A 12,193-nucleotide genomic window follows, 5' to 3' on the forward strand; every position below is an offset into this window, starting at 1 on the left:
AAAGAGAGCCACTCAAGTTGAGCCATTCTCAGGCGCCAGTTCTTTGCACTGCACACCAGCAAGAGGACAGACTGCGGTTGTTATTCAAAACATTGCCTTTTGATGATTTTACCAGTGGACACTTGTAGGCCTGATTTTTGGGTGTTTCGGCCGAAAGTAGCAAGACTCTGGACTTGAGGAACGGGCTCACCTGAACACGCTGGTGGATATTCGTTTTGACATCACAAAACCTAGTTCTTATCATCACTCCATCTGCCAGCCGAGCAGATCAAGAGCAAGCTTCTATTTCAATGCTGTTCCACTGAACCAGTGGGACTGAGAAGCATTACAGACGAGGCATTGTGTCCCTAGCCGAAAATATCAAAGACCATCCTGGACAAAGAGTTTCTCTCAACTCCTGTCCCCTCGTTGGGCTCCAATCTGCTGTTGAGAATTCGAAAAGTGACCTAAACCTGAACACCACTAGGAACGTAAAGTGTCCGGTGCATAGGACTGCCTGCAGGCTGCCATGGTGCGTGAGGGTGGTGTGGCGGTGGCTCCATCCTACTGGGGCCTGTGGGCTTTTGCCACTTTGATGCTAGTGGCACTGTGCTTGTCCGACCAGGCCATCCGCTGCCCGGTGTGTTCCGAGGAGAGGCTAGCCAGCTGTCAACTGCCGGAAAACTGTGACGAGACGGTGCGCGAGCCTGGCTGCGGCTGCTGCCCCACATGTGCCCTGCCGAAAGGGGCACACTGTGGTGTCTACTCGCCGCGATGTGGTACTGGGCTGCGCTGCTACCCGCCACAGGGTATCGAGCGACCACTACACTCGCTCATGCATGGCCAGGGCATGTGCACCGATGAGAGGGAGATGGAGGACAACTCAGGTGAGCTTCTTCACAAGTTATCTTTTCGTTTCTTATCAAGAGCGGTGATCTCAAGTTAGTCACTGACAGTCACTGTGCCTTGGCTGGCACTTTGTGGACCCACTGCTGGATATTGAGGTTACCTGGGAGTGGTTTGAGACGTCTTGTTTACACTGATCTTAGCTACGGCCCACACAGCAGCTCCTTCTGCACGGTCTGTTGGGGGCATGCACACAGTTCCCCTGTTGTCTTGCAACCACTTGCTGCGAAAGGGGCCCTGCAGCAGGATCCAAAGCAGAGTGCTGTGGTGATAGCTGGTGTAGGCGTGGACGCGCGGCGAGCTCGTGTTGGAGACATCTGCTGCTCGAGCGTGCGGTCCGTGTGACCTTTTGACCTACAAGTTAAGAGTTTTCAAAATACACATTTATTGAAGTGATATTAAAAGGTGTGTGTTGTGTGTGTGTGTGTGTGTGTGTGTGTGTGTGTGTGTGTGTGTGTGTGTGCGTGCGCATTAACTAAATCATGTCAATGTCTCAAATCCTGAGATTGTGCAGGCTGTGAAAATCATTGTGGTGGTTGTGGGAATGTGAGCGTCGACGCCTGTGTGTGTGTGTGTGTGTGTGTGTGTGTGTGTGTGTGTACTGTGAGGAGGCAATAAAAGCTGCGGTATCAAAAGACTGTAATGGAGTGTGGCTAGTCTGGGGCTAATAGAGCTCTCTGCAATCAGTAATTGACTTGGTGCTCTTTTATTTATCATCCTACTGCTGCAAAAGGTCTGAATTTGTATCTGTCCCTGATGTCTTGATCTCACACCCTGGGACAGATTTAGTATTTTTGTCTTTGCTGTTTTCCTATTGTATACTTTTAGGTCTGTTTTTAATCCTACAATTTGGGATGCCTTATCTGCATATCCCGTTCCAGTTCAATGGACTTTAACTTCTCCCTACTGATGTAATAGTATCAACTCTTTTCTGTCTTTTTCTATTGCAAACAAATAAGAGTGGTGTTGATTTCTGTGACTGTGTGAGGCAATTGTTATTAAGTGTCACAGAGGTGGTTCTTTTATTTGATCCAATCTATCCACATACTGGTCCCGTGTTGCTTGAATAAACTGGTAAATGCACGGGCTTTTGGCTCCAGCCAGAACAACAAAGACTTGGATCCGTCATTAGAAAACTGCCAGGACACTCATCTCCAGTGCAGCATCTGTTTCCATTGCCCCCCCCCCCACACACACACACACTCACCCCCCACCCCCACCCCCAATTCCCTAACAAGCCTTCGAATGCATCGCCCACCACGTCCAGCTCCTGCAGGAGGATGAGCTCATCAGCACTCATTCTGCCAGAGCTGAAATGAGAGCCTTCTGCTCTCCGTGCAGGGCCAGCATAGGTTAGGCCAGCACATAGCGTGACTAAATGGAATCAGAAAGACGAGGAAAGCTGTTTGGAGCATGATAAAAAAAAATAGGAGGGCTCTTCTAGCGCTGACCAGATTCAGAGTTTCTTCAACAGCGACTGAACTGAAAATTACCCACGAGGGGGTTTGAACTTGTTAAAAAGGCCAAGGGTTCACTTGCTGAGTTCAAAAGTCTTTTGATGTGCTGAAATCTGACCACTTAGTTCTGTTCGGCTCTACGCTTCTTATTACCCTCGGGATCAAAACAAAGTGAAGGCGATGTGCCCACTGCACGGTAAATCAATTTTCTGCTGGGCAGCAACTCAGATCCACAGCACAAGAATGATTTATATATTCATCGCGGTGTGGAGCCAGTGCAAATGAGCATGGGAGAAAGGTGGAAAGAAACTCGAGTCAGAATAGATTTATATGTTATTAAACAAGGAGGTGAATTCTACTGACTCACAGTAAGCAATGAACACTCTGGATAAAAAGAGAAAATGTTTTTTTTAAATCCAAGAGAATTCACTTGGAAGGAATCTGTAATAGCAGCAGGTCTCAACAGCAAGCCAGGATCAACCATATATTGTAGGCCATCAATTTATTATTTCCACCATGTTTCCAGTGAAGCCAAATTCCAAGCACTGCTATCATCTATCAAGGTTTAAGGCAGATTTTGTGATAACGTCCCCTTCTTTGAAAGCCCGTCTATGCTAATACTCAGAATAAGTCAATTTGTGTGCGTTGGCATCCGGACCGACATTCCGATCAAGTCTTCACCGTTGCGACACACAAATTCTTCCTTTTCTGAAAAACATTATACACATGGATATGGATGTAAGTGATGAAAAGCTTAATCGAAGATCTGTGAAGTTCAGCCCTGCATTTCTGTTAACCCATCTTATGTTTTAGAAATTGTGTTGTTCAACATGTCTACTGTCTTGGTATTAATTGGGGATTTCATAAATGCCTCTCAAACCGACCTTAGTCTTGTGTATTTGCTTACTCGGGGTGCTGCAGCGCATTTGTACAGCTGTGGCTCTTATGCAGGAGTAAATATGATCAGCTACTAGCAGTCCTTTTGTGCACACGGGACCCCTCGTCGTGCTGCAGCCAAGAGATCCACAAATAATCCAATGCTGACCTTTCTGAAAGACAGTGAATCTCGGGGTGATTATTAGCTTGCACCAAATAGCACGTCTGTGTCATAGTGCAGAGGTTTGGGGTTCGATTCCAGCCTCCAGCCTTCCTGTGTGGAGTTTGCATGTTTTTCCCGTGCCTGCATGGGTTTTCTGCGGGTACACCGGTTTCCTCCCACGTCCCAAAAATATGCATAGCAGGTTAATGGAACACTTGAAATTGTCCCCAGGTGTGATTGTGAGTGCAAATGGTTATCGGTCTGTGTGTGCCCTGCGATTGGCTGACAACCAGTTCAGGGTGTCCCCCGCCTACCGCCCGAAGACAGCTGGGAGAGGCTCCAGCACTCCTGCGACCCCTGGCTGGATGCATACAGTATATCCATTTTTCCATCTATCCATCTCCCTCTCTGTCCATCTATCTATCCATCTATCCACCTATTCACATCTATCTCTGAAAAAAACAACAACTTCACATTATTTTCTTTTCTTCTCAAAGAATCGTAAGATTTCTTTAAGAACACAGAGGAAAGTGTGAATATCAGACGAGGCTATATGTAGGAAAACACTCGCATTGGTCTTCAGTTGATGGTGACATTTATTCGGTAACCCCGCAGCATTCCCACGGGATGGGAATGAACTTTACCTTTAATCACCAGAATGCAAAGGATAAAAACTTCATGGGATGAGATGTGAGCAGGAAGCATCTAGTAATTAAAAACTTGGGAGAGTCCATGAGGAGAAAAGGGGTGACAAAATGTTCAATCAATGAGTCGAATGCAGTTTTAGCTGTTGTATTTTTTTAACGCAGTTGACCTCCAAAATGGGAGTGGTACAAGAGTGGGAATCGTTTTCACCGGGATAGGACGGGACTGTACACAGTTATTTTAATTATAATTATAATTATATATTCTATATATATTTTTAAACTACGGTCCAGAACTGGGACGGGATGGGATTCTTTTCTGTGGGAGTGGGATGGGGAAATAGTCAATATCCATTCTCGTGTCACCCTCTAGTCTGCAGTTCACAAAATTTGGTTTGTTTTACAGATCGCAAAGATTTTGATCAAAATTTTATTTATTTATTTTTTTTGGGGGGTGGGGGGTGGACAAGTTTATTGGATGATGATCCATCCGGAAGACTTTTTATTCTGTATTTGTATTTGGCTAATTGCTGTTACCAAATTTCTTTAAGAATATTGGACGTCAAGGCCACTGAATTGTTTTTAACTAATCGTACAACGTAGCCAGAAATCTGCTTATTACCAAGATGAATTCATTATTTTACATTCAGTTTCAAGTTCTGTGATCCCTGCTCAGTTATTTTATTTGAAGAATCTCAAAAAGACATTTGAAGTTCAAAAGAATCTTATACAATGTGCCTTCTTCAAATCTCTTCAGATGTACTGTATTGCTTCTTATGGATTAAATCAACCGTCTAACAAACAAATCCCTGTCCAGCTCTTGGCGGATTTCTGACTTAAAAACACAGAATACACCCAGGGATCTGGTTTGGCATTAGCGGGAACACTGGGGAGTGGTTAGAGCAGCATGTGGCAATGTAGCACGAGCAACAGGTTTTTTCCTTTTGGAAATTTCTTTTGGTTTCCTATTTGGTTTTGGATTGAGCAAATTAAGAGAACTCCCTGCTTTCCGGGTAATGTTACACCACACATTGATTTTATTGAAGAGTGTTGTTACAATTCCTTTAGATTTGGATCCGGCTATATTATTGATTGCTGTTTTGGCGACATTTGCTGTTGACTCTGAAAAGGGCGTTCCCGTTTCCTTGAAGAAAGTCTGGGTGGCTTTTGAACTCTCTGCCAAATAATTAACAACAACAAAAAGAATCATTGCTTGTGCTGAATAATCGGTGTATGTGCCACATCCGTCCATTTTCAACACCGCTTATCCTGAACAGCAGAGTTGCTGGATGTTATCCCAGCTGACTTTGGGCAGAAGGCAGACTACACTCTGAATTGGTCACCAGTCAGTTGCAGGGAACAGAGAGACAAACAACCCTTCACGCGATCACTGAGTGGGAACCGCTCTCACGTTACTCGCACACAAGTCCGGCGTGTGTACCACTACATCATCAGCGACCCCGACATACAATCAATATATTATTTTTATCCTCCCATGAGTCATATATTGATCTTTTTTTTTACCCTAAGAATTAGGCTTTGCTTGATTCGTGTTGTTTCTTTATGTGGACTGTAGACCGTCTAAGAAATAATGTAATTTCCATCAATTACACCAGTTTTTCTTTCACGACAATGTATTTTGACAAACTTGACAGTGCAACTGAAGTGAAGCCTTTCAGCTTTGATTTGAGGTTTAACAAAAAAATCCTATTTAGGAGTTGCAGCTATCATTTTACATAATCCTCAAAACCTGCAAAAGTAATTGAAGTTGACAGAGAAGACCAAAATTAATAAACATTTTCCTATAAATGCAGTGGGCTTCAAACATATAACACACTCACAATTCTGGAATGAGGTTCTTTGAAGATGAAACCAAGATTAAGTTGGACCACAATGAAAGCAACAGAAAAAAAAGAGAAGTGCCGTGAAAAAAAAAAAAAGGCTCGTGATCCAAAGCAAACCACACCATATTTCAACCATGGCAAAGGCAGCTCTAGTGCCAATCATAAATCATCCATTCGAGACATTCAGAGGTATAAAACAAATGTAAAAATGTGACGTTAAGATTATTTAAAGCTGGAATCATGTTAAACCTGGTCAATGATCGTGTAGCGGTTCACTGTTCTGACTTCTGTGCGGGCTCTGTGGGTTCAGCAGTGGAGTTTTCAAACCTGCACCAAGAAATAGTGAAATATGTTTCTTTCAGTCCACCTTTATAGAGCCTTGCGTTTAGGGTGTCTAGTTGCTTTATTGACTTGCTCTGAGGGATTTGAGGTGGACATCACAAAGAGCGCTGATGAGTAACATTCTCAGAGGGCTGACCTTTGACCCAGGCTACCGCAGCCATTCTGGGTCATTTGGTTTTAAATAATAGTCGAGTCATTTGGTCAGATGTGAGGAAAGTGTCTGCTGCAGCGCTGAAAGAAAACACATATTGACCTTGCCTTGTCTTTTGACGTTTAACAATCAATCAAACACTTCATGGTACACTTATTTTAAGTGAACAATGTATTTTTTTGTAGAACAGTTTGATGGACTTGTATGAGAAATGTCAAATCAATCAGTGGATCGGACTGAGGGAATCTCTTCTGTTACTGGTTGTGTGTCGCTCCACAAGTAGGCTCAAGATAAAAATTGTGAACATGCTGAAAAGATTTGTACTGATTTGAACTCATCTTGGGTCAGCTTGAGTTCAACCTTAGATTTAGGACAACCCTTTGTCTAAATTTGATGGTATTACCTTAGGTGTCCTTGGGTGCCTGAAAAAGTCCCCAAATTGAACATTTCAATGTGATAAGAAGAGATACATTTATTTCTGGGTTAATTGGGGAATCTAAGTCCTTCTATATCCTCCTGACTACCAGGAAAAAAAATGTTGTCCAATCACATTTATTTTGACATTCCCCAATCTATGTGAAGTAATTGGACTCCTCCAAAAAAATTTTTGAAATCCCACTACATTTTTTAAACAGGCTCAAATACACTTAAAACAACTCAAACAACACTTTAACGTGTTCATAAGAGTCTTATAATTAAAATGCCAACAGCATTTCAAGACAAAATGTGGTTGATAAAAAGTATTACTTTTCCTCTTCCCATAAAAAGTGCTTGCACTGAGGGAAGCCATTTTCTTACTTTTTCTAACCCCTACAAATTTGGTATCATTGGAAAGCACTGAATGTCCTCTTTAGTGTAACAAAAGGAGTTAATGCGATTGGAGGCACTGGGTGGGAGATATTTAGGTTCACAAATGTCCTCTACAGAGGACAAATTAGAACTACTGGTAGTCAGGAGGATATGACTGGACAGTAAAAACAGCTGGGTTGTTTTCCTAACCCACTTGCTTCATAACTGTGGCTTTTGAGCAGATTGATTTTAGTTACTTTAACCCAAGGGTGCGTTAATTATTTGGACTGAACAGATTGCGTTGAAGGTTGGATTCAGATCTGCTCAAGAAATGAAACTGGTCGCCATTTCTAAGTACCGGTAAGTTGAAGTAAATCTAATATAAGATCAAATGTTGGAAGTGGTTGTAGTAACAGCACTGACTTTGGAGAGAGGGATGCGATTGGTGTTCATCGGGCTGGGGATCACCCATGGAAAATGTGTGGGATGTGTCAGGAAGGGCATCTGGTGTCAAACATCATACAAGTGACTTGCTGTGGTGACCCATGATGGGCAAAGTTTCTTCTTCTTCTAATCAGCATTTAACCCTAGTTGGGTCAAAATCTCTCCCCATGTGCTAAATGTAAATAACCCAGCAATGACTCGGTCTCTTTTAGACCCAGAGCTGGGTTAGCTATTTGACCCGATTTGGGTTACTTTTGACCCAGAAGATTTAAGATATTTTATAACATACAGTATAGATAGAATGTTGTTTTTTGTTACAGTCACTCAATAAAGGCAAAGCAATTGTAATGCATAATGTATTTATTTCTACTCCTTCGAGAACATTTAATTTTCCATTCAAATGTGATACAAATGCTATTTTTTTAAAATCAGAATAATCCTCATTTAGCTAGTGAAAGAATGTAGTATAACATCATGTGAAAATATATATATATTTTAAAATCAAAATTGTGGCAAATAAGTATTAAATATAACAACATAATCATGATGCAATTTCATTCATAATGAGGAATTTTTTTTACGAATGATGAACCCAAGAGTATCAACAAAATAGAAGATCACAATATCCTAATTAAAAAAGTTTTTGCTAGCGCACAAGAAAAATAGCAATTGAAGCAACAAACTAGACATCTCACTTTTGACCTACTCCCAAATCACACTGCTCTGTGCAGTAACAGTGCATGCAATCGGAAGTATACGAACAGAAAAAAAGAGAAGAATTCACAACTTTGGATGAAGGAAACCACTGAAACAATGCTGGCGCTTGCGATAGGAAGTGCTGATGAGCGAAGATTAAAAGCAGCGATGGTAGAAATACAGAAATGACACCATTCCTCAGACACGCCAAGAGAGACAGTTTAGAAAATCGCATTACTTTTACACCACGGCGAGCTTACTGAAACATTTGCATTAAATTACTGCATATTTTGCAAAAGTACATGTACTCTGTTCATGGTTTGCAGGCATGTTAATACAAACACATTCATTGTTTCTGCCATCAAGAGTCAAAAAGCAACACTGTGCTCTTCTAATATTTCCACAGCGTGTCGAAACAAAGATGGCATAAATAAAAAAAAAAAAAAAAAGAAAAAAAGAAAAAAAATCCAAAGCAAAATCATTATGCAAAGGGTTAGCAGAGAACAGAACTGCCCTCTCTGTCTTTCTCTTTGCCAACAGTGTTTAATTGGATGCCTGCAGGCGGGGACCTCGTATAGCAAGCAAAGCGCAAATCTACAGCTTTTATAGTTTAGCCTGCTTTGATTCCAGCGCCAGTCTATAAAACGCCACAGGTAATAAGCTGGAAGAACAAAACACTGCCAAGTCTCACAAGCCACAGGTGAAATGAGTGTGGATGTGTGCACAGTGAGGTGCACATGCACGCGCGCACACACACACACACACACACACACACACACACACACACACACACACACACACACACACACACACACAGCAGTGTCCACTTACAGTATGACAAATGCAAGTGCAAATACGCTTTAACAACCTCCATCTGGAGGGATGTAGGATGAAGAGGGAGGGGACATTTCCTCAGGAAGCAGCTGGCTGCCTGAAGGGCCACAGAACTCGGCATACAGAGGTGAATGTGGTACACGCCGCAATAGGGGAGCTGTCATATAAATTACCTAATAAATCGTGACATGGCTGGAGTTATTATGAAGCAGGAGGCAGTGAGCATAGGACCGCGTGTACAGTATTATAATAGGAAGAAAGTAACTTTGACAAAGTGTAAGTCTGATTGATTGATTTGTCTGATTTCTTGCTGCCTTTAGTGATGGAACGGCAGGATGAAATCATCCTGGAGCACCCAAACAACAGCAATATCCGTTGCAGTCCACAAGACAAACGCTGCATACAGAAGACCCTGGCCCGACACCCACCAAAATCTACAAATCAGAGAAGCAACACGGCGAGGGAGGAAGCCAAGGCAGCGCTGGTGAGCAAAAGCATCATTTTATTATATCTAAAGAATAACACACTCATCTCTCGAGCAGGGATTCCCAAACTGTACTGCATGAGATTAGAGGTTACTTTACACCCAGAACTGAAAACAGGAATATTAATAGGTGAGGTATATCAAGTTGATTCGATAAGTCACGAAAGAAAACAAGGAACAGACAGTAACGCGTGTCTTTCCATGTTAGTTAACAATGGAACCTGTCTAATAACGTGTGCTGATAGCATTTTGTGTAAAGAGAGAGACAATAATTCATGTTGTCCTCTAGCCCCAGGTAGAGAGTGATTTTAAATAACATACCGTACGCATGAATGTGCATCGAAGACCTCAGTATTGACGAAAGGAAGCATCAGAATGAAGCCATATGATAGGCCAACATTTTGCGCTATGACATTCACATTGTCGTATTAGTTAAAATAGGTTTAAGGTTTCTTTTTTTTTTTCAGACAATGGTTTATTCCAGTCAGGAAAAAAATCTTTTACCTTGTTGACAGTTTCAGCTGGGACTCTGGCAGTCACTTCAGCCTTCGTCGAAGCTTCGTCAAGTTCCGATGAAGGCCGAAGTGACTGCTGAAACTGTCAGCAAGGTAAGAGATTTTTCTTTTCACTGGAAAAACAAGGACAATTGTCTGAAAAAAACAAACCTTAAAACAATACGACAACGTGCATGAGAGACAAAAGCTGTTGTCATGTGAACAAGCAGTTTTCAAGTTATGCTAACACCTGCACTCGCTCAATGCTACTGTTATGCTTTGGATCTAAACAGAACACAACAAAACTAAACCTATCGGGCTTTATATTTTCTCAGAGAATAGCAAGAAAGGTCGTTGCTGGTTGCTAATGAAGTAATACAATATATGATTCAGGAGAGAGAAAAGCATAGAACTGACGGATATATATGATCCCTGACCTCGACCCGCCATCAAATAATAGTTGCCAGTTTGAATTTCCTCACCCACAAACCCTATTCCCGGTGAAGGTGGGACGTTGTGTAAAATGTGAATAAAAATGGAATGCAATGATTTGCAAACTCTTTTCTTCCTATTGTCAGTTGAATACACAACAAAGACAAGATGTTAAAACTGGTAATATATATTGTTTTGTTACACACAAATATTCACTCATTTTGAATTTGATGCCTGCAACATGTTACAAAAAGCTTGCATAGGGGCATGTTTACCAATGTTTTAAATCATATTTCCTATGAACAAAACTCTAGCACTCAGCATTTGGGAACTGAGGATTCTTCATTTGAATTGCTGAAGCTTGTAGGTGGAATTCTTTCCCATTCTTGCTTGATGTACAACTTCAATTGCTCAACAGTCCGAAGTCTCTGTTGTCCTACATTGCGCTTCATAATGTATCCGACATTTTCAATGGGAGACAGGATTGAACTGCTGGCAGGCCAGTCTTAAGGGGTGTTCACACGGCAACTTTTACTCCGGTGTAGCACCGGGGCTGCCCCCCGTAGAGCGTTCACACGTACAAAGTTATACCGGTGTAGCCCCTGAAAACAGCTTAAACCGGAGCAAATTCAACTCTGCTCAGGAGGTGGTTTAAAAATTTACTACGGAGTAAATGCTAGCTTGCGGGGCAGCACCGATATAAAATGGGACGTGTGAACGCTACAGGGGTAGACTCGCTACGTATTATTATCGTATTGCACGGCCGCAGAAACTGCCGTGTGAACGCAAGTGGGGCTGCACCGGGTTTAACACGCTTCTCTTTAGTAAGCAACTTTATACGTGTGAACGCTCCACAAAATTTACACCGGTCTAAGATATATCGCAACAAAATACATCAGTTCAGCACCAATGCAAATGTGTGCCGTGTGAACACTGCTTCTTACTCAGTCTTTAACCGTGCTGTTGTAACAACTTGTGCAGCATCGTCTTGCTGAAATGAGCCCTGATATCCCTGAAAAAGTCGTTACTTGGATGGCAGCATATGTTGCTCAAAAACCTATATACTGCACACCTTTCAGAAATAATGGTGCCTTCGCAGATGTGTAATTAGCCATGCCATTGGACCAACACAGCCCCATACCATCACAGATGCTGGCTTTTGAATTTTGCATCCATAACAGTCTGGATGGTTGTTTTCCTTTTTGGCCCAGAGGACACAACGTCCATAATTTCCAAAAACAATTAGAAATATGGACTCGTCAGACCACAGAACGCTTTTCCACTTTGCATCGGTCCACCTTCGATGAGCTCAGGCCCAGAGAAGCAATCAGCGTTTCTGGATGTTGTTGATATATGGCTTAGCTTTGCATGATAGAATTATAACTTGCCTTTATAAATGTAGCAACAAACTGTGTTCACTGGCAATGGTTTTCTGAAGGGTTCCTGAGCCCAGCCTGGCAATAAACTTGGCACAATGTGACTTTTTTTTTTTTTTTAATGCAGTGCCATCTCAGGGATTAAAGGTCATGGGCATTCACTGTTGCCACTTACGTGCAGAGTTTTACAGATTCTCTGAATCTTTCGGTGATGTTATGGACCATAGATGATGAAATCCCGAAGATTTTCACTCATGTACGTTGATAAACATTGTTCTTAAA

General features: G+C 42.1%; 1 protein-coding gene across 3 annotated transcripts in view; it reads left to right on the top strand.

The window, feature by feature from the left end:
- The window catches only part of LOC109521719 (insulin-like growth factor-binding protein 4), a 20,312-nt gene continuing 8,119 nt past the window's right edge, over positions 1-12,193 (top strand). Inside the window, exons 1-3 of one of the 3 annotated variants that reach the window (XM_019879742.1) lie at positions 3-511; positions 605-866; positions 9,446-9,609. In XM_019879742.1, coding sequence (XP_019735301.1) covers positions 509-511; positions 605-866; positions 9,446-9,609 — 429 coding nt within the window. In that variant the 5' untranslated portion in view covers positions 3-508. Of the gene's footprint in view, positions 867-9,445; positions 9,610-12,193 lie in introns of all 3 variants that reach the window. The other 2 variants (XM_019879743.1, XM_019879741.1) reach the window with 2 other exon arrangements.

The sequence above is a fragment of the Hippocampus comes genome, unplaced genomic scaffold (assembly GCF_001891065.2).
Source record: "Hippocampus comes isolate QL1 unplaced genomic scaffold, H_comes_QL1_v1.1 scaffold158, whole genome shotgun sequence".
Lineage (NCBI taxonomy): Eukaryota > Metazoa > Chordata > Actinopteri > Syngnathiformes > Syngnathidae > Hippocampus > Hippocampus comes.